Source organism: Pholis gunnellus, assembly GCF_910591455.1.
Source record: "Pholis gunnellus genome assembly, chromosome: 15".
NCBI classification, from domain to species: Eukaryota; Metazoa; Chordata; class Actinopteri; order Perciformes; family Pholidae; genus Pholis; species Pholis gunnellus.
The window spans coordinates 4,061,794-4,085,393 of record NC_136542.1 but is presented as its reverse complement, the minus strand read 5'-3'; the positions used below and the strand labels follow the sequence as shown (position 1 = coordinate 4,085,393).

At 40.2% G+C, this 23,600-nt stretch overlaps 1 protein-coding gene across 2 annotated transcripts; it reads left to right on the top strand.

Annotated features, from left to right (window-relative positions):
- Positions 1-730: 730 nt before the first annotated feature.
- Positions 731-23,139, top strand: LOC306707508 (M1-specific T cell receptor beta chain). Of its 2 annotated transcripts, XM_079175004.1 has the most exons (7): positions 731-775; positions 932-1,224; positions 19,076-19,130; positions 22,106-22,429; positions 22,530-22,553; positions 22,638-22,744; positions 22,851-23,139. In XM_079175004.1, exons 2-7 carry the CDS (start codon positions 1,000-1,002, stop codon positions 22,875-22,877), a joined length of 762 nt encoding a protein of 253 aa, XP_079031130.1. In that variant the 5' UTR covers positions 731-775; positions 932-999; the 3' UTR covers positions 22,878-23,139. The 2 variants fall into 2 exon arrangements, with proteins under 2 accessions (XP_079031130.1, XP_079031131.1); XM_079175005.1 differs by lacking the exons at positions 731-775; positions 932-1,224; positions 19,076-19,130 and adding an exon at positions 20,530-20,837.
- The last annotated feature ends 461 nt before the right edge of the window (positions 23,140-23,600 follow it).

Below are 23,600 nucleotides of genomic sequence, written 5' to 3'. Positions count from 1 at the left end.
TTACGATCAGCAATCGTTTCTGTAAACTTCGGTGAAATGGAAAAAAAACTACTTTTCATTCAACTTCACAAAGCTTTTACTCACTGAATGCACCAACAGTATTGTTCACAGCAGCAGGGGGAGACATTTTTGCATTTATTTTGCTTCGGTCGTCTGCCATGATGGAAAAAATATAGCAAACAAAGTAAGACGCCGCAGAGCTAAAGATGTGATTAAACCCCGGACTATCGCAGGGCCGTGTTAATACTAGGCAATCGAAATGCTCCCAATCTCGTATTATGCACCTTTAGGAGTGAATCTGTTGCCAGTGAGATCAACTCTTCACAAAACATAACTTATGATCACATTCTTTGGTACAAACAAGATGAACACAGGCCTCCAAAGCTTTTGTCTGAATGTGACGTGAAAGGAAAATGGAATTTGTCGTAACAAAATGTCTCCGACTTGTAAAATAACTGAATAGTGCACATCCCATGATCAACCCTGGCTTCTACAGCTTCTCATTGTTTAGTCGAGTTCTCACTGAGCAGAATGAAAGTAAATGTACTGTGATGTACTGCAGGGGGGACTCCCAATACCACTAGTAGTACCATCTTTGTACGATACTGAAGGCTTTGATGCAGCTGACAGGATGACATCACACGATGCACTGACCCTCCTATCTGCAGCTCTTCATATTGACTATACGAGCTAGTTTCTGTCAGACAGAACATGGATATAATCATCAATAAACAAGGCCTCCTCAGATGGTTCCTCTTTTTGCTGTGGACTACAGGTAAATTACAATAAAATCAACTGTGGACTGATTGATGAAGAGACATTAACATTAACTTATTTTCATGTTATTGTAATGTTGACGTGACGTCAGAGGATATAAGTAGAATCCAACAACAAACCTTTAATATGCTTTCTTTTATTATTAAACACTCAGGTCTAACTGATGGGAGCGATGTCATCCAGACTTCAATACTTTGGGAAAACAAGGGTGTCAACGCAACAATGAGCTGCAACCACACCAAGGGTGCTCAGTACTACCAGATGTACTGGTACAGACAGCTGCCGGGACAAACAATGGAACGAGTAGTGTTCACAACATTTGGTACAACAAATGATTTTGGAGATTTTAGCAGAGACAAATTTGCAGCCACCAAGCCTGACACTGACAGGGGGACGTTCACGGTGAAGAACGTGCAGCCAGAAGATAAAGGCTTGTACTTCTGTGCTGTGAGTCAACACAGTGATACAGATGCCCTCAATAGCTGAACAAAAACCCCAGTGTTGGCACACCTCTATCCCTCCATCTCACGTACTGCAGCGGGACCTCAGGGACCACAAACACTCCGAGTGACACTTTGATTCACCGTGTGCGTTTTGTTACAGCAGCTAACGGGAGCAGAGAACGTCACACACACTGCAGAGACACTCCCACCTGCAGCTCTTCATGTCTCTGCACACTACAACGACAGCTATATGTCATGCTTTAGAACATCGACATGACCAAATGTGGACTCCTCAGCTTGTTGCTATTTCTGCTCTGGAACAAAGGTAAAGATCTAGGGCTGAAATCAATATCATGGTTGTTTTTCTCATCACAGCAATGCTACATAAAATAATTCATTTTTAATGCAATGAACCATGTTCCATTGTATCGTTGTTGTTATTAAAGATCCTCAAATACTTTGACATCAATATTAAGTAGTCATATCTTATGCATATCAATAGTGTGTTCTTTATAATATTGTGGAATTCAAACATTATTTAGATGAAGGCTTCAAATACGCCCGGTAGGTTTTCTCCCTCTTCCTGATGTTTGTGTATTTTTAGATTGTGCAAATTAAACTACTATTATTCTGCGGAAAGTCCAGATGTAAACGCCCAGGACTAAACACTCACTGTATTTCAACTTTCGTTTTGTCTCCAGGGACGAGCGGATCATAATGGTTTTTAAAGGGTCTATAGTATGAGAGGTAGAATGTTCACCAGTGTTAACGTTTAAACACAGTTATGTACTGCTATACACACACAGGTCTAACTGATGGAAGTGATGTCAACCAGACCTCCATACTGTGTGAAACACAGGGTGACAGTGCAACAATGAGCTGCAGCCACACCAAAGGTTTAACCTACTACCAGATGTACTGGTACAGACAGCTGCCAGGAGTTCCAATGGAACCAGTAGTGTACACATCACTCAGCAGAACGGAAAACCGTTGGTTTGGAAATTTCAGCGGAGAGAAATATTCAGCAACCAAGCCGGACATCCACAGTGGGACGTTCACAGTGAAGAACCTGCAGCCAGAAGATAAAGGCTTGTACTTCTGTGCCGTGAGTCAACACAGTGATACAGATGCTCTCAATAGCTGAACAAAAACACACAGTTTACTGTAAACATAACAGTTACAATGATCTCATGTGCTTTAGGGGGACCTCCAGGACCACAAGTACTCCCAGTGACACAACATGGAGGACTGAACATCCCACATGTGACACTCCCACCACCTGCAGATGTTTAGATCTCTAACTCCACTGACAGTCACATTAGACGCGTTGACGTCACCAAACATGGCCTCCTGAGCTTTTTAACACTTCTGCTCTCGAGAAAAGGTAACTACACTATAGCCTTTAACCCTCTGCAGTTTAAAATGTCGACTTGTGTTAACTTAATGTGTTTTACACAGGTGTAATTGCTGGTGATGATGTCACCCAGACTGACATACTGTGGAAAGTAGAGGGTGACAACCTGTCGCCACACCAAGGGTCTTGGCTATTTCCAGATGTATTGGTACAGACAGCTGCCAGGAGAAACAATGAAACAAATATTGCTCAAAACAATGGCCAATAGAGAAAATGATTTTGGAGATTTCCGCAGAGACACATTTTCAGCCACCAAGCCTGACGCTCACAGTGAAGAACCTGCAGCCAGAAGATAAAGGCTTGTACTTCTGTGCTGTGAGTCAATACAGTGATACATAAACATGTGGAAGCTGAATAAAAACCTGAATAAAAAGTGCACTGTTGGCACATCTGTTAGTGAGTCTATTTATCTGCTGTGCTGTAGGGGGACCTCAAGCACAATCACTGAACATCGTACAGTACAGAGACACTCCCTGCTGTAACCGTTCATCTCTGTAGCGTCACACCTCCATCACACAGACTGACAGTGACTCAGGTCTCCAAGTTCATTTTGTTCAGAACACAATCATGATCACAGCTGGTCTGATCCAACTCTCTGCAGCTCTGCTCTGGATTGTAGGTACTGAACATTATGAGGAGAAGCTGGTGCTTTATCTCTACATTCATACTCATGATTGTATGTTGATCTGCAAACAGAGATGTTGTTGTTGGTGGTCCTGGAACATGTCATGTGATATTTTTTACCCTCACAGGTCTAACTGATGGGAGTGATGTCATCCAGACCCCCCTGCTGTGGAGGGTCCAGGGTCAGTCTGCCACAATGAACTGCAGTCACACTAAGGATGCTACTTTTTTCCAGATGTACTGGTACAGACAGCTGCCAAGAGAGGGGATGAGGCAAATAGTTTTCACGACTCCGAGTCCTCCACATGGATATGAAAGTGGCTTCAGTAAGGACAAATTTCCTGCAACAAAGAGCGACGCTCAGACTGGATCTCTGACAGTGGAGAAGCTGCTGCCTGGGGACAGTGGAGTGTATTTCTGTGCTGTGAGTCAACACAGTGATGCAGGTGACTTAGACAGCTGCACAAATACCCAACTGTTGCCGTCACAATAAATAAATGTTAAATATTGGTAGGGGGAGCTCTAGGCTGCGTTTAGTGTTCGGTAATTTGTGATAAGCGGCTTTTACACTGGAGGGGAGCAACATACAGCTGAATTGCTGTTTTTCAAATGTTGAATGACAGGAAATTAAGACAGAAATTGGTACACAAAATGTACCCAATACTATTCAACACGTTTTCTGACATTTGTAGAATATATTTTAGTGCTGAATTAAATATTTCTATCATTTATTTAATTCCTTTTCAAAATGTTAAAACATTCCTTCTTAAATTGTGTATAACCCGTTTGAAGGTTACCAATGACTCTGTATTCTGTGATTGTCTGAATCTAAAATAAAAACATTTTATCCACAAACCACCATCACCTCTGTGTTCACTGCCGGAGATAGTGACTTACTCCTGGAAGCATCAGGACCAAAACACAACCAACGATGTTTCATGACACTGTTTGACCACCAACACGTGTTAATTAAGTTAGTTAATGTAAACAGAATACCGGTTAACTGAAAAGTATCACAACAAGTGTCTTGTCTAAGTGTAATGACACCTTTTTACAGAGAACACCATCATGTGACAGGATGGATGATGGGATGTCACATCCGTCTGTTCAGCAGATCTAAATGATCTCAGATCTCATCTTTACTGTTTCTCGGTTCTGTCCTGCAGGATTTTGCTTTTGCGTTAACATCTTTTAGTTAGTTTTAGTCAGAAAAGTATTATGCAACTTTTATAAGCACAGCTCAGTGTCCCCTCCCGCTGACTCTAAACCTATTGGTTTATGGTTCCAGGAACTACTGGGAGTATTAGAGTCCACGAGACCTCAAAGTTACTGGTACAGAGGGCTCAGTCTGCTCAGTCTGGATCTTGGTGGCAAATGCTTTCAGGGTCAGAGCCTTGTTTAGATATAATCGTGTTATTACTGTTAACATAACGTGAAGCTACTGAAATGGAGAACAAGACAAAACTGGATTTGAAAGGTTGAAAAAGAAAATGTATTTAAGAGCATTTCAAACCCTTTGATAAGAAAACAAAAAACACATTCTAGTACACTCACGTTTGGTTTTGTCTGCGTTTGCAACCGACTACCATTTTCATTATTGACTCACATTCCTTTTTTTTCCCAATCAATCAATTATTCATTTTGTTGTTGATAAAGATAAGTGAAAATCTGCAATCATCAATCTCCAGAGCAAAGCAAATCTATTCAAACCAAACATATTAAAGTTACACAGATACAAAACTAAAGCTGAAAACACTTATTCATAAAATAAGAAATTCATTTTCAGGAGGAAGTTGCCATAAAATAATCACAGTCTCCTCCATGTCTCCTCCCCTCTAAGTTGATCCCATAACATCTGTTCAGTCAGTCAGTCGCTGCAGAGACAGAGGACGATGAAGACATCATGATCAGAAACACCAACAGGATCACTCTGCTGCTTCTCTGCCTCTCCTGTAGGTTTCAGCTCAAACTGTTTTGCCAAATATTACATCTTTTGTTACCATTTCTGTGTTCTCACAGCTTTTCTCTTTTACATGCAGGTCGTTCACTGAGCACTGAAGTTCATCAGGCTCCATCATCAATATTAGGGAGTCCTCCTGTTCCAGCAACAATCAGCTGCAGCCATTCAGTCAGTTCATACAATGTAATATTGTGGTACCAGCAGCCGATGGGTGACTCTAGCCTGAAACTCATTGGATACCTTCTGTATACGCAACCAACCATTGAGGATGAATTCAAACAGCATTTCAATATGTCTGGAGACGGCTCAGCAAAATCTGAACTTCACGTGCTGAAACTCAGACAGCCTGAAGACAGCGGCGTGTATTACTGTGCAGCTAGTAGACACAGTGACTCAAAGTCGCTCTTGCTTCTACAAAAACCCGCTCTGATAATCAGCCACATAAATGCACACTGAAGAAGAACGCACCTGCATCTAACTGCAGCCTGTGGCAGGAAATCAACACCGATATCATCAGGATATATATGTGAAGAGATACAGCAGGATGCTGTTCAAATACACTGACAAAGACTCCTCCTCCTCCTCCTCCTCCTCCTCCTCCTCCTCCTCCTGGCAGCTCTGTTCAGTTTGCAGTCATCATAGTTTTGTTTTCATCTGCGTTAGGATCATGATTAGACTCCTCGTACATTTAGCAGCGCTGCCGTTCTGTTTAACAGGTAATATCACATTAACTCAAAGAAATTGACCTAAATATTTCCACGTTTATTCTTTGAGCTCACAAAGTTTATTTTCTTCACTAAAGCTGTGTGTTTAAAATGTGTCTTGCAGAACTCTCAAAGAACAGTGTTCATCAGAGTCCCGGTGCTCTGATCAAACGTCCTGGAGAAGAGGTCCAGATGAAGTGCAGCCATTCAAACACTGATTTTGATATGATCCAGTGGTACAAACAGTCTGCTGGGGGAAATGACATGGTCCTAGTCAGCTACGTACGATTCTCTTCTGCAGTCGTCGAAGCTCAATTCAAAGACACTTACAATGTGAGCGGTAATGGGGGAAGTCTGGCATATCTTGATATTCCAAAGTTGAGTCGCTCAGAGGACGGAGCAGTGTATTTCTGTGCTGCCAGTAGAGCACAGTGCTGCACGAACCCTGTGTCTTTGACAAAAACCCTCTCTGATGCAGCCGCATTGTGAATGACTGAGTTTTGCAGAGAAAGAATTACTAAAGAAATGTGATCATGTAAAGTTAGTAGCCTGTTATGTGAAGTAATAATAAAGGTTATATATGTATGTATATGTTTAATAGGTGCACAATATGACCGCAGATGTGACCTACAAGGGTCAAAAAAGACTTTAAAAGAAAACTTCTGAGTATTTTCTCATTTTATTAGGAACTTCAGTGCAAAATGAACAAAACCGTTTTGAAAAAAAATAAGAGAAAAATGTAATAAACATGTAATAAAGATTTCCATTTAAACACAAACTAACATGCAGAGTGATCAGATTAAAACAATCGTTTGATATAACAATGCTGGTGCATTACCATGAACAGAATTCTTATCAATTCAGATTGTTTTGTATCATGATAGTCGGTTAGTTAATGGTTAATGGGTGGAGGGCTATCAAAAGCAAAATTAACAGAAACTCAAATCCCTAATCACGATATCTGAAAATATGATTTCATCCTGATACGATCATGTAGTCAAACATGTATTAAACATATAGTTTCTTATTATTTTCAGAGCTTTGTTATGTGTCACAATTAATATCGCTTTATTTATGGCTTTCCTTCAAAACCAACACATTTGGTGAGCGTTTTAGAAACCAAATTCGGACTATTGTTATTGTTCCAGTAGGTGGCGATGAAGCTGCAGGAATACTCTCCAGTTGGACACGCAGCACTATGAAATATGTCAGCAAAGCACAGTGAATGTAGTTTCCTCCTAATTCAAATAAAAACTATGCTCATCAGTATTTACGGTTATAAATTACACCTTGTATAAACCCCTCCCACCCAGCTGTATGTTCTTTGGAGCTTTTCGTCTTTGCCAGTTAATGTACAGTGATGCTGTTTCCTCATCACTTCCTTTCCCTCTTCTCACCTCATAGTCAGCTCAGTGGTGTGAGATCCCAGCGACTTGCATCTGAAAAACTCATGTACAGTCTGACATGTCATGAAAAAGGGTTTTGAGTATCTTTACTTTCATCAAAATGATCTGCTTTCTCCTCTTCTGTGGTCTTGCAGGTAAACGCTTTTTCAAAATAGAATTGGCAAACATGTGGGTGGAAATATTGCTTTCCCTCATAATCATTACGTGACCAAGTTTGTTCTCCATGGTTGTCTTTGTCCAGGTGGTTGTCTGGGTCTAGATCTCCGTCAGACTCCCTCTGATCTCATCACTAAACCTGGGGACAAGGTGCAGATCTTCTGCAGCCATGACAAAACTGACTACAGGCAGATGCTCTGGTACCAGCGGTCGCCTGGAGACACCGCTATGAAACTCATTGGATACTTGAACTACAAAGCGGTGACAATGGAAGAGCCATATAAAGAAGATTTTAATTTCTCTGGGGATTTGGGAGGAACTACAGCAAAAAACCTCTGAACTTAACAAAAACTCTGCACCGTCTTTTCTCATCAGCGGTTTATAATAAGACATGGAATAAACTGCTCCCAGACACCTGCTTATGTGGTTGTACTTTGGTTTGATGCAATCACGTCATTAATAGCTAATATAACTGTGTTTCTCTTTTACTGGTTTAATGTAATTTAACAAGGCAATGTATTACAGTAAATCATCATCTAATAACACCTTTTGTGGGGCAATGAGGTTCAAGAAGGAGCATATATAGTTATTTAGTTTGATATGCAAATACATGAAGCCACTCCTCCGTTCTTTCATGTTTACTTCCTGATTAAAGGTGACTCAGTTTAGAGAGAACGCACCAACAACGAGAGCTCATAACTTCACTAATACTGCATTTCATCCATGACGTTAGAGTAACTCACACTCCATGTCAGATCTCTACATGATGATTAGATTTCTCCTTGGCTTTATCCTCTCAGGTAACAACTGCCTCGTATTGAAGTAAGGTGTCCTCTACCGTTTACCTTTACTTCTAAAAATCAACAATCTGTCCAATTCTGTTCACAGCAGGTCTTTCTCTGGGGGTTCAGGTCCATCAGACTCCCTCTGCTCTCATCAGAGAGGCTGGTGATGACGTGCAGCTTGTCTGCAGCCACGGACAAGCCGACTACACCGTGATGCTGTGGTACCAGCAGCCGCGTGAAGACAAGGCTCTGAAACTCATCGGATATGTGGAATACGATAGAATAAGCTATGAAGAATCATATAAAGAGCATTTCAACATCACTGGAGACTTGAGTAAAAATACAGCAAAGAACGGTTCTCTGTTTATAGTGAACCTGAGAGAGTACGAGCACAGCGCAGTGTACTACTGTGCAGCTCGGTATGCACGTTGAGGCAGATCTCCTTTCAACTACACAAAAACTAAACAGTCCTTTATCAACTGTGGTTTTGAGTCGTTTCGAAAAGACCTCCGCCAGCCACCTGCAGTCAAGTTTGGTGTCACGTGATTTCTACCTCACTTCCTCATGTCTCTGCTGGTTTTTGTCCCACATTCAGTCTCTTCATGCAGCCATAACCTTCATCATCATCATTTTTACAGAGGATTCAATCTGCAAGGGACAAAGAACTAAAATGATTTGTTTACTACTTTCTTGTCATCTTATCTTAGGTAATGTAAACGGTTCTCTGGGTCAACAAGTGTGTAGTTTGTGTTTTATATTAAAGCAGATAAACTGAAGTTGTGTCTCTTTTCGCAGGTCTTTCTCTGGGGGTTCAGGTCCGTCAGTCTCCCTCCGCTCTCATCAGAGAGGCAGCTGACGACACGCAGCTCGTCTGCACGCACGGCCAAGCCGACTACAGAGTGATGCTGTGGTACCAGAGGTCACCTGGAGACAACGCGATGCAGCTCATCGGATATGGATATGCGGAGTTCCGAAACGACAGCGTGGAAGAGCCGTTCAGAAAGCATTTCAGATTAGCCGGAGATTTGAGTGGCAAAACAAAAAATGGTTTGCTCTCCATAATCAATCTAAAAGCACGTGAACACACCGCAACGTACTTCTGTGCAGCCAGTCAGGCACAGTGCATCAAACATCCATCTGCTCTTGACAAAAACCTCTTTACCACTCGATGTGGGTTCAAGAGTACATCATGTCCCCCGTGTGATTATTTGAGTTTCTACTTTGTTTTGACAACTTTTCACCCTCTTTTTTTTTAACGTTTATAATAATTAAGATCCCTTTCCTGCTTTAGACAAATGAATAGCTTGTCATTAATTATTCTCATCGACAGAGCTTCCATCAAACCTACAAAAAGTATTTTACTCCTCACAGCTAAAGCCTTAAATATTCTCAGCCAGTGGTTCCCAAGTCATCAGTACTGGGCGGCCAAGAAATATCTGCTACTCGGCTGAAAGGAAACCATAGTTCAACAAAAGCAAAAACCCTTCATAATGACTATTGACTTTAGAGGCCATCATTGCTTATTATCTTGAACTTGGTGCCGTCTGTGTTGCATTTTTCTCCCTGCCCGCCCTCAACAACAACAGGCCGATCTTAAATTTAAGTAGGTCAAGTGTTATGATCCTCAAGTGTAATTGTCTTAATTTATCAAAGAGAGAGTTTTCCTGCTTTCAAGAAAAGGCAAACTGACTGAATTAAAGAAAGCTTCTCGATGTCATCTTATTCTGATTGCTCTACATCACTTCCTGTCCCTCCTTCTGATCCACAAAGCTGAGCGACTCAAGCTGGTTCTTCACATTCAACATGATGCCGTCTCGTTTCATCGTTTTCATCCTCACTGTGTTCTGGATTAAAGGTATTGCACATTCATGACATTTAATCAAATTAACCCTAATATTATTATTTCTTACTGCTGTTTTTCCAGTGGTTTAATCCAATCACACAACAAGGTTTTATCCGCTGGTGTCTAGACATTAGAGCTCTACTTAACATTGTTTCTCCATCTCTTTACAGGAGTTCACCTCAGCAAAGAAAAACAAGTGTTTCAGACTCCAACTGAACTGTTTTGGAAACCAAATAATGAGGTCACCCTGAGCCTCAGACATGAAATCCCGAGCTACGACACTATTCTCTGGTATCAGCGCTCAGCAGGGGACACTTCCCTGAAGCTGATTGCCTACATTTATTATAAAACTCCTCAAGTTGAGCCGCTGTTTAAAAGCCGCTTTGAAGTGAGTGGAGATGGAGAGAAAACAGCTTATCTTCACCTCCTGAACCTGAGTCACCCTGAAGACAGCGGAGAATATTTCGGAGCAGCCAGTAGGCACAGTAATGAAGACAGTGACGCTCTCATACAAAAACCTCATAAAGATCCAGCAGATATCGTCACACCAACAGGAAACCATGTGACACTGTCTCAAACTGCTGAAAAATGTATTTTCCTGTACTACACTGAAGTGAAGTAGAATTTAAGTAGTAAGGGATCATAATATTAAAGATCGTGATAATACATGCCGTCAACTTTCACAGTCACACTTAAAGGTTGCCTTTAACTGCTCAGCACACTCCACCGTGCAGAACAACAAGACTAATTCTACTGTTAACATTGAAGCTCACACATTTTGTGTCTTGTTGTCTTCTTCTTGTTTTCCTGTTGTGAGTTACAATAAGGCTGCTTTTCAGTTGGTCTGGATCAAGGAAGGAAAGTCATACGTTTTGGTTCTGACCAGTCAGCTAACTATTGTCTCAGTTAATCCTTTGGTCTAATAAAATGTCTAAATATGATCCAATTGAAAAATGATTAACTTTAAGTATTTTGTTTCGACCGACTACTCAATTGATCAGCAATTCGTTGCTCAAACAAACAAAGAGGTGTAAACAGGAAGTTCTACCCGGACACACAAAGTCTGCTGAAGCTCAAATAAGTCTAATTAAGAACGCAAAGTAAAGTACAGCAGGGTCCTGACAAACAGATTCAACCAACAGGTGGAGGCACAGCACATGATATGAAGCTTTTATCATGAGGACGTGATGAATTAACACACACACACCACACCACACACACACACACACACACACACACACACACACACACACACACACACACACACACACACACACACACACACACACACACACACACACACACACACACACACACACACACACACACACACACCCTCTTTCACCCTGAGCCTTATTTTTCTCTCAGGGAAATACTTTTCTCACATCAGTGCCTGATGATGTCTTCATGTATGCTGATCTTTTTCTTCATCTGCTCTCACTGTAAGATCTCCTCCTGACTTACAGTCACTATTTATATTATTATTTATATAACACGCTAAACAATCAAGCTAAAAATACTTCCCCCCTTTTTGTTTAGCACCATTAACATTTTCTAAATCTGCTTTCCTCCACAGGTCAGGTGAGCGCTGTTAGATTTGAACAATCTCCTCCCCAGATAGTGGAGGAGAGCACCGAGGTCCAGATTAAGTGCAGCCATGATGATACTAGCCTTCTATCGATGCTCTGGTACCAGCAAAGACAGGACACTATGTCCATGACCCTCATTGGGTACGGATACGGGACCAGCCCCCCAAACTATGAGGGTCAGTTTGAAAAACAATTCAAGCTGACAAAAGAAGACTCAGTGAAAGGAGCTCTGACTGTACGCAAAGCAAACCTGTCAACCTCGGCTGTTTATTTCTGCGCTGCTAGTACACAGTGATGTGGTTTGATGCCACTCCCTCACTAAAAACCCTCTTCTTGTTCCTGCATACACGAGAAGTGGCGTCTCTCTTAAAACACCATTGGAGGAAGCTGTGTTCCTCCCGCTGCAGCATAAACCTGAAGGATGGCACCGGTTGTGATAGCATTTCTTCTCATCTTGCTTCAATGTAAATAATTCAGCTGCAGCACAACAATATATGAATGTTTTTTCATCGTGGCTTCTGTATCAACTGCTTTTTTAAATCCAAGTTTTTTCCCCACAGATCAAGCGAAGAGTGTGACGTTTGAGCCATCTCATCCCAGAATAGTCGACGACACAGCCGGGGTAGAAATTAAATGCAAACATAATGACAGCAGTCTTAACATAATGCTCTGGTACCAGCAAACACAGAGCGGTCTGATTCATTTAATTGGATACAGCTACACTGGCAGTGAACCCAACTATGAGAAGAAGTTTGAAGATCGGTTCAAGATGACAAGACAAGACATCCAAACAGGAGCTCTGACTATTCCCAGTGTGACTCTATCAGACTCGGCTGTGTATTTCTGCGCTGCCAGTACACAGTGATGTGGTTTAATGTCAGCCCCTCACTAAAAACCCTGCTCTGGTTCCTTCTCTGATGTTCTCACGTTGAAGATCCTGAGAGGAAGGCTGAATAACAGATACATTACCTCTGACATGAACAGACTGATTTTAAAACAGACGTGCTTTTTCACAGTGAGATGGAATTCATGATTGCAACATACAGGCAAACCTGTAATTCATTTCAGACAAAATCATTTTCAGATTTCCACAATTTATACAAAGCAGGTGCAGACCAGATGCTGAAAATAAAGAGTGTTAGTGAACACCATTCATGGCACGGACAGGTAACGTTAAATCATGTGAAGAAATGACAAGGCAAAGCAGTAACAACAACCTAAACAAACACCAGTTCAGCCTCAACACACTCAATACAATGTTTTCATATTTCACCAAATCAACAGCATGAAAGGATCATAACAATTCCAAACAACCAAAAGAAAAGCTCAGTCAAAAAGAAACCAATTGAAAGAGTCCCAAGAAGTGAAAAGCAGAACGCTAGCTAGCTTAGCCAAATGCTCTGACAAAGCCAATGCTTACCTTGGTGAGGTGAAGCTGTGATTTCAGTCCAAAGCAGACAGAAGCAGGACAGGAAAACTCCGGTGTGCATTTGTTACCAACCTCAAATTTTACAAACTAATTCAGTGTTTTATAAAAAAATGTAAGTGTCCCAAAAAACAGTGGGAGTTTGCTTGTGCATCAGCTGGCGTGGAGCTAATTAATCAATCAGACTTTAATTGTTTTTAGCAATTTGTAAAATGTAAAACAAAGTGTTTCATACAATTAAACAATCGGAGTGGCGGATAAAACATTGTAACTTTTTTCAACAGTAAAACACAAAATGATCATAAGACGTATTAGAGGCAGACTTCAAATAAACAAGTTTTTTTAAATTTTGTTTTATTCAAACAAAATAAATGAGAAGGCAAGAAGCAAAGACTGAGAACAAGATACATGAATTAGTTAACATTATTAAATTATCATCAGGGAGAAATTGACATTAAGATTTTCAATGTAAACGAAGACATTGGAAACATAAAAAAACTGTAAAACAATGTTTTCATGATTCATTGCATCGCTTTTATTCTAAATTCTAGGAGTTCTGCTCGTCTTTGGTGGGAATGAAAATAAGATAACAGTCTTAATTGCAAACGGGCGCTGCATTGTTTTGGTCTGCTTAAACTTTTTAAATAACATTGTTTACAAAACTGGCTTAATACTGTAAAGAAAGACTATGAAAGCAATTCAAAAGAGGCTCATGCACCGGAGATCAAAGTATGCTGGATGCATTAAACACAAAGAAAATGTAGGTCTGCATTCAAGAGAAATGCAATTTTAGTAGCAGGCTTAGAAAATGAATCAAACTTTAGTTCCCAACATTCCTTAAATGTTTCCCGAATCACAACAGTTTACAGTCAGACGTTTGTATTCTGAGACGACGTTAAGCCTTAAAACCACTACACTAAGAAAACGTATTAAAAAGGAAAGTCCACCAAAGAAGAAGAAGCAGAATTTTTTTTTTTAGGAGATCAGTTGCAAGCAGAGGAAGAAGGTGACGAAGAGGAGGTGTGATGTGTGGAGAAGGGAAGTCATCTCTCATTTCATCTGCAATAAGTTTGTGAGCAGCATGTGAATGCTCCACCTCTGATAGCAGATCTACAGGCCTTTATGCCGTTATTGCACATTTAAGATGAAAACAATTGATTGATTTGTCACTAATGCACAGATCTTGATTTAAGGATGTCTCCAGCTTTATTCACGTTTGGATTTGTAGTGCTTGTGCTGACAAGTAAGTCTGATTCAGTGTTTTGTGGCCTTTCTTTGAATGTAAAGTACTGTTGTCTCTGTAACATCTGCACCACAGTGTGTTTAACACTAATGAGATGAATTCTCTTTATTCACAGGACAAGTGGAGAGCGTTTCCGTTGAGCAGTCCTCTTCTCAAGTTGTGAGGATCTGGACTCAGGAGGTCGCGATCAACTGCAGCCACGATGACAGCAGCCTCTCGGTTATGATGTGGTACCAACACAAACAGAGCGGTCGGTCCATAAGCCTCATCGGGTACACGGTCGAGCAAAGTCTTCCGAGCTACGAGGAGCAGTTCAAAGAATCCTTGTTCCGGATAAGGAGAGATGACACACTGAGAGGATCTCTGATCATCCGCGTAGTGAACTTAACAGACTCAGCTGTGTATTTCTGCGCTGCCAGCACACAGTGATGTGGTTTAATACCACAGCTTCACTAAAAACCTGCTACGACTTATAAACAGCTGCTGCTCAGGGGTGTGTTTGAAAATAATGATACCGTTTATTGGGGTATTGTTCAAGTATTGATTTGCTAATAAAAAGTAACTGAACATGTAAATGTATTCACTGTAAAAGACAAATATATTTAAAAAAAAATGTAATCCATAAAAATAATCATGTACCAAAATGAAATCATGTGTATATTAAAGTTGCATTTAAAATACAAATAAATGACCACGAACCGACAAGGAACAATGGGAAACATGTACACACACACACACACACACACACACACACACACACACACACACACACACACACACACACACACACACAACACAGTTGCAGTAGGCAGGAATTATAAAAGGAGGGAAACCAAAGGATGGGCAAACAATGGAGAAGAGAGGAAGGGATTAGTGAATTAACAAATGGACTCCTAAACCGGATCTTCTGCATGAAGTTGCTGTTGATGACTTTGCATTTTTTGTGCCAGAGTCAAAAGGGCTCAGTCATTCCGATCAATGACGAGGCCCTAAAAGTGAAACTGAACTTCAGAAAGTCATTCATTCCTGCTGATGCAAATTTGAAAAGAATGCACTAGAGGAACGCACTACTGATTTTCTTTGGTTGCAAAATGGGCTCCAAGTGCATTACGTTGTGCATCCCTGTGTTGCATAATGACAATGAATGAGCCTTGAATAATTCACTTTGAAGATGCCACGAGATAGAAACCGTCATGATACATTCTGAGTGACCGTTGACCCCCTGAGTTTATTCTGTGCTGTCGCGGTTCATTGTAAATCCTCTTTAGTGCCGTCTGGCGTGGCCCTTTAACACGGCCATGCCCAGGGGCCCATCATCTCATCTTATGGTGGTGGGCAACAACACCAGCAGAGACAATAAGACAGGTGCGCAGGGGAAATAAGGCTGCTCACAAGAGGAACTCAAGTGGTACAAACTCTCTGGAAAAACCAATGCAAAGCAGAGAAAGCAGGGCACCCAAAACAAAACCTCAAAAATAAAGCGATAAACAAAACAAAGTAGAACTGGAACTAAAGAGAGTCCAAACACCATGAAAACAAATAGTCGTCCTGACATTGCACTGAAAAAAGTCAGGGGAGCATAAAAGTTATGTGTAATCCTAACATCCTCTAAGAAGCACTGTCACACAGCTCTTGAGCAAAGAACTTGATCCTGCAGTTGCAGCTCAGCGTCCACTGGGAGACTGTGACTGTACTCAGACTCCTTCACACTTCTATCTGTCAGATGTTTTGACTGTGGCAGAACTGTGAGGTCCACCTGAAGACAGAGTTGTGATTTTAAATCCTCTTTTCACTCTTAACCGTCTGATTGATGTCGGAATGAAGCTGCTCCTGGTTGCCGTTCTCATCTTCACCAGTAAGAACATTTAAATTCAGTTGAAAGAACATTTTATTTCTTCTTCCTCGTTGAAGTTGTTAATTCATATGTTGTTGTTCTGTTTTTCCAGATTCCTCTGTTGGTGTAAAAATTCAGCAGCCTCCATCTTTATTCAGCCGTGAAGGAGACCCGGCTGTGACTCTGCAGTGTGAGCAAGATGCCACGGATAATTACTACATGTACTGGTACAGACAACGCAGCAGCAGGGAAATGCAGCTGGTCACATATTCTATCAATATCAACCTGGCGAGCATTGAAGCTCCTTTCAACAACACCAAGTACACCGTGTCCCGGCCTGCGGTGCTGAGCTCCTCTCTGCAGATCCACCCTGTTGAGGCCGGAGACTCGGCTGTGTTTTACTGTGCCTCCAGTAGCACAATGGTTCAGAAAGCCTCAGCAGCTACACAAAAACCTCAAGAAGAAACCGGGAAGAGATGACAGGGAGGAGGGATGAACGAGGAGGGTTAATGTGTTGAACGCTGCAGGATTCTGGGTAAAATCAACAGACCGAAACAAAAATATGAAACATGTTTTTATTCAAATCTATTAATTCACTAAAAGAATTACAAGAATTGTTCCCCAAAGACCACAACGCTGATCAGTTCAGATAAGTGAGCAGGTGCTAACGTGGTAAACATGACTAGTCACATTCAGTGTTATTGTCCTACAGAGTTTCTCTAATCTGTGTCATTCAGTGCTTTAGTCTCTGTTATTTTACTATAATCCTGTGTGCGGCCTGGCAACACTAAAGCATATCAAGGTTAAGAGGTTATCATACGCTGACCTCTACAGGAGTCACGTGGGATTACACGTAAACAACAACAAGATAAATAAAATCACATTGAGCTTTTCAGAAGTCAGGATATGTCAAAGTGAAGCCAATTTTAATATTTAAAGGTGTATTTGAGATGGAATGTGTGTGAAGAATTAGGCTGAATGAGCTGCAATTTACATTTAACAGACATAGGGTGATATACCATCATAGAAATGCTTCAGCTCACAATTAAGTAGATATAAGATGATAAAAAGGTTCTATTTTGAATATGAGCACTCTGGTTGTTTTACCAATCATTATGTTAAATACTAAACTTTCTTTTTATTGTAATACAATACATCAGACAGTAATATCTCAATTTAAAAAAGTACATTTTATGTTTATTTTAATGTATATTTATTCATGTTAAGAACACTTTTGAGTATTTCCATTATTTACCACTTCATACTTCTACACTTCAAAAAGTGGCCAAAAGGGAAATATATTTTTTATTGCAATATAATTATTTGGCAGCTTTAGTTGATTTGAAGATTCACAATATAAATAAAATAAAAACAATTGAATTATAATGTATTGTTGATATAAAAAGTAGGAACCAGCTGCAACACTAACGTGATGCTTATAATAACGCATCAATGATAATGAGCCACTAATAAAACATCTGATTCTGAAATGGGCCATTCTGCATGAAGAGCACGTTCACTTTCTTTTTACGTTATGTATAACTTTTAAAGACTTGTGTTGAAGAAAAGAAGAACAATTCAAGGATCGCAGTCACATCTGTCAGTAAAGGTGTGTGTCCTCAGTTCACTGGTTACTGGGTGGATAGAGAGGTGTGACCAGCAGAGATGTCACTCCCTCTGAACATCTTCAAACAAACAAACATCAGTTTCCCTTTTCCTTCTCGCTTCTTTTCTTAGCTGTCCCAGAAATAGCAGCAGTCAGGTTGGAGGCCGCTCAGCCGTCAGTCAGCCCGACCTGAACAGCTGCTCTTTCACACACAGAGAGAGATGGAGGCTGAGATATGGAGACGCTGGGTGGGGGAAGGAGAGGGGAGAGAACGACAGAGACTTCAGGTTTTTGTGTGATGCTTTTCCACCGTGGGGACAGGGGGCCACGGTGATACAACCCTATAGAGCCGCTGTACAAAAACCTCCTCCCATTGACGCCCATTGTGTAGACTGCTACATGCTACCTGGGACACTTGGAAGAGCAGAAAAATCAATAATCTGAAGGTGTGTGAGATGTCAGGACGAACTGGAACTGGAAAGTCAACATTAATGGACAAATTGGCTGAAAATAAGTTTTTAAAAAACAAGTTTTTAAATCATATGTGGAGCACTGGGATGCTTCTTATATTCATCCTGACAAAAGCAACATATTTGGACATTATGAAGCTCATCCTGCATGTTGAAACCTTCTTCATCCTCTGGATTATTACACTGTGCTTCAACATGAGGGTTATGGGAAGTTTTGAGCCTTTTTGGTAGAGGAGACATTCAGTGTGACACTGGATCTGAAGCTTACTTTGGAAATGGAACAAAACTCACTGTTTTGGGTAAGTAGCATCTCTCACTGCTGCAGTTCACTGGTACAAACTTACAATAGTGGAAATGTTGGGACGAAAGTAAGGACAAAAAACTGTTGCTGTTAAAAGCTGAAATATTGAGCTGAAGTGAAAACACTGTGACCTACACTGAACCTGCTTACTTTGGCCAAGGAACCAAACTGACTGTTCTGGGTAAATATTTCACTTTATTATTGAGTTGTGTTAAATGTCACACTGCTGTAGAGTCTTAGTATGAACAGAAGTATTGGTAAAAACCTTCCAAAGATAATTAAGACTCAGGAGTTTCATGCTCAGTATTTCTGCACTGTGACAATGCAAACGAGGCTTACTTTGGAAAAGGAACCAAACTGACTGTTCTGGGTAAGTCAAGGATGGTTCAGATGGAACTAATGTAATACGATGTGTCATTGGGTTGGTGCATTAAGAAAGTTAATGTACTTTTTAGTTCAAGTTCAGCTCAGTGGTTTTTGATATTAAGCTTAAGCGCTGTGCCAATTACGAAGCCTATTTCGGCCAGGGAACTAAACTGACTGTTCTCGGTAAGTAAGACTTCAAACCTTCTTCTGAGTTATTCACCCTGTAAAAGAAGTGAAACTTGTACAAACAGGTGAGTTTTCCAAGTTTAATGTACACAAAAAAAACGTTCGTCCTCAACAATCAGACTGCAGTGAAAGAAATAGTTTTTTTGGATTGAACATAAAGTGACATTAATATAATAAACGCTTAAAAAGTAACTAACAGAAGGAAGCAGAGTAAAAGCAGCATGTTGTGCTGTTTTGAGCACTGATCAGGTTCACTGTGACTCTGGTGGTCGTGAAGCTTTCTTCGGTGGAGGAACTAAGTTAACAGTTTTAGGTAAGAAATCAAAACATTTAAAAATACAAACATAATTCGAGTGTTTCTTTAAGGATTGTGCAGCACTAAAGTCCAGATGAAGTTCTGCTCAGAGATTTATATTGTGAAGCTTAAACATCAGTTCGAAGCCCGTTTCAGCCAGGGAACTAAAATGACTGTTAATATAAAGTCTAACAGGGAGGTTAGTGAAAGATTGATGTAAAGATAAAAACAGGCTGTAGTCATCAGCTGTAGAGAACTAAAAAGTAACAAAAAGTAAAAGCAGCACGTTGGGCTGTTTTGAGCACTGATCAGGTTCACTGTGACTCTGGTGCTAATGAAGCTTACTTCGGTGGAGGAACAAAGTTAACGGTTTTAGGTAAGAAATCTAAACTTTTTCTTAAATTGCGGATTTAAGAAAGTTATTTCACTCAAGTCTAGTGTACATTTAGCTCAGTGCTTTTTGTTGTGAGGCTTGAAATGGCAGTTTAAGCCGAGGAACAAACCTGGCTGTTATTTCAAAATTTGTGAAAAAAAACAAAACAAGATTGTAGTCGTTGGTTTTAAAGAAACGTTGCATTGATTCTAAAACTAAAAGAAGTAATGAAACAAAGTAAAAGCAGCATCTGTTTTAAGCACTGATGAAGTTCACTGTGACCCAGACTGCAGAGGCTTACTTTGGTGGAGGAACAAAGTTAACGGTTTTAGGTAAGATATCAAAACAAATGGGAAAAAGTCATTGTGACTAAAGTCTAGTTTAAGTTCTGCTCAGAGCTTTTTGTTCTTAAGTTTGATTATTTCAGACAGGGAACTAAACTTGGTAAGTTAATATTAATTCCAAACAGGAAGATAATTGAGATGTCCGTGTTGCATACAACTTGTTGAAAACAGACTGGAGTTGTTGGTTTTAAAAAGGAAATCTACATTTATTACAAAACTAAAGTCAAAGCAGCATGTTGGGCTGTTTAGAGCACCGATCAGGTTCACTGTGACTCTGGTGGTGCAGCAGAGGCTCACTTTGGTGGAGGAACAAAGTTAACGGTTTTAGGTAAGAAAACATTTAAAGTTCATTAAATACTGCTCAGGTATGATTGTGTTTAGATTGTTTTTTTTATACTGTTGAGATACAAATCAAATTCAAGTCAAATGACTTCTAAAACAACCATGTTTACCCAATATTTCATGAGATAATGATAAAATAACCAAAAGCACAAATAGATTTAAATGGAGACAGTGAGTTTAGTGGGATTTGACCGTTTGTGAAATAGGAGTTAAAGTCTTCACGTGTCAAAGAGTGACAATGTTGGAACTAAGACACAGAGGCAGCTGGAAGAGGTTTTGTATCAGTGGAACGTCTCTGTGCTCCTACACCGAGGCTTACTTTGGAGCTGGAACTAAACTCACTGTTTTAGGTAAGAAAAGCTGCACAAAAACGTCTCAGAGAAGAAGAATATCAGCTTGTTTGTTTGTTAAGATTATGGTCAGTACTAAGAATGTATTAAATAGACATATTTAATACTGAACAAAAATGTACAAAGTTTAAAGTGTGAAAGTTATTAGTAAGTTAGTTTGTGCCAGTAAAAACCAGCGTTGTCTATGTTCTCCAGTAAAAGTAGAGCAGCAATGAAACATTTGGCTCTACGCCCAGATTATTCCTCTAAAGCCAGTTCTTATCATCTCTGTGAAACACTGTGAGTTCACAGTCTGAGGCTTACTTTGGAGCTGGAACTAAACTCACCGTTCTAGGTAAGACAGTTCAAATGATTTGATATGTACCGACATATTACATCTAAAAGATATCAGAGAGAATGATATCAAATTAAAACTGCTACCAGTTATGTCTGTTTAATCGTATGCTCTTAAATGGACCTTAAATTAGCAGTTTAATAATTTAATTTGGTGTAAGCCTTTCTTGTTAAGTTTTGTGCGCACAGTTAAAAGTGTTGAGTTAACCTGAAACAAAGAGCACAAAGAGTCGACAGCCTGCAGCGCTGGAAGCCTGAGCAGTTTTTCTTGTATAGCCTCGTATCAGTGTGAACAACTACGAGCCTGCTTACTTTGGCAGTGGCACCAGACTGACAGTGTTGGGTAAGAAAATGATAATAAATGACATGTATAAATGTTTGTCTTAAACCTGAGCCTTCAGTTTAGTGTTGTTTTAATGTCTCGATTAGTTTTTTGCGTCAAAAGTGCAAAAGAAAATGTAAAATTTGAGATAATTAAGAGGATCTCTATGTGTTAAGTCTGGGTACAAAACGTAATGTGCTTCGTTCAAGCCGTAAAAATTGGCATTCAGGGGATATTATAATCATTTTCTCAGTTGCTTAGTTTTTCCTTCCTGCATCAAACAGTGAATGAAAAAAAATCTATTCAAATTACATTCATGAGATATTGTAGTTTCTAGCTTATTTGCGGAAAAAATAAACTGGACGTCATCTCAGTTCAACAGTTCTTGGTAAGATCAAAGTAACTCAGACTTTAATGTCTCTCAATGTGACCTCTAACCTGTGATGATCAGGTTTTATTTGGTGCAAATGTTTGTTGTGAAAAAGTCTTTTTATCAAGTCTACATTCTTGTGTCCAGAGGTCACATGAAGGATTAAGGATCCAGGATCGCAGATATCTTTGCTGCAGATCTATAGGCAGCTTTAATTCATGGTGCGTCTGTTTGTCGTTGCAGAACCAGGTCATTATATCACCGGACCAACAGTCAGAGTGCTTCCACCTTCACCAAAGGAGTGTAAAAGCACGAGGAAGACCATTGTTTGTGTGGCCAGTGGATTCTACCCAGACCACGTCGGTGTAAAGTGGAATTTCGGCGAGGACACCCCTAGGGAAACAGACAGCGCTGCCCTCCGGGAAGACAAGTATTACACAATCACCAGCAGGCTGAGGGTCCCTGCCGAAGACTGGTTCACACTCGGCAAAAAGTTCACCTGCACCGTCAGCTTCTTCAATGGGACGCATACTGAAGATTATTCACACTCAATTTATGGGGTAAAAGGTAGGTTTCATATGAAACTCAGAAATGACCTCAACATGTTCTCTTTGCAACTGGAAATACATCAACAACCATCAGTCTAATGCTTTTCTTCTTCTATCAGCTAACCTGACAGGCCTGACAAGAGGTAAACATTCAACGCATCATCACTGCTATTTAGCGTCCCGTCTGGTCTTTGAATCGTGTCACTAAATGTTTGAACTTTCTGCAGAGAAATATTTGCGGATCACACAGACTGCCAAGTTCTCCTACGGTGTGTTGATCATCAAGAGCAGCGTCTATGGAGCCTTCGTGGCGCTCTTGGTGTGGAAGCTTCAGGTTTGTTCCGTTCCGTTGCATTTGACATAAATTGGGCTGTGAATGAAGGCGTAATAAGAAAAGAGCTCGTGACGTTATGACATCGTGTCTTTTCTGTCTGTTGCAGAGTTCAGCCGGGAAGCAGAACGACTGAGAGCGGAGGTCAGAAAAAAGAAATCTAGGAGATCAATAGTGTTTGCTTCTGTAAATAAATAAGGTGGACAAGTTATACATCCACATCGTGTATGTTGCAGTGTTTACACTCTGCTAAAATAGAGGAACAGTTCTGTGCATATTGTTGTTAAAACTGCCATACAAATATATATACAAATACGTACTTATAATAATAATTCTGTGTTTGTGGTCGTGAATTGCTTGGTTGCTGATTTTCTTCTAAATAAAAGTATTTCAGAGGATCTTTGTCAATCATGTGCTTTCATTTCTCTATAAAAAAAAGTTTTATTATTCTCATGACATCTTCAGACATTAGCTACATTCAGTTTATTTCTAAAGGGCACGGGTTCATCCTCATATCAGATGTCGTTCATATTATAATGGTTGATTTAAAAATCAAAGAATTAGACATTACTCTCACATTTCATCCGAGCACTGAAAATACATTGTTTCCACAGACAGTGAGAGGTATTTCTGTCAGTTTTCTGAGAAAGAAAGTATTTTTCACCTCCATGCATAATGTTGAAACCTCTCAGCTCGGAAAATCTTCACAAGCTGTCATTTGGGTCTCGACAACTTTTTCCATTGAGCAAACAGAGAGGTGACTAAGTTTCTCCAGTGACATTTGATCAACTGATCTGTGTTTCAACATTTTAAAGGAATCATTTGACTTTATCAAAGTCGTATATCTAGTGAGAGAAGC

Bases quoted from the DNA above. Each gene is read 5' to 3' on its own strand.
- LOC306707508 (XM_079175004.1), top strand. From the start codon at position 1,000: ATGAGCTGCAACCACACCAAGGGTGCTCAGTACTACCAGATGTACTGG. The intron at 22,430-22,529 runs GTAGGTTTCATA...TTCTTCTATCAG, and splicing joins CTCAATTTATGGGGTAAAAG to CTAACCTGACAGGCCTGACA. The intron at 22,554-22,637 runs GTAAACATTCAA...AACTTTCTGCAG, and splicing joins CCTGACAGGCCTGACAAGAG to AGAAATATTTGCGGATCACA.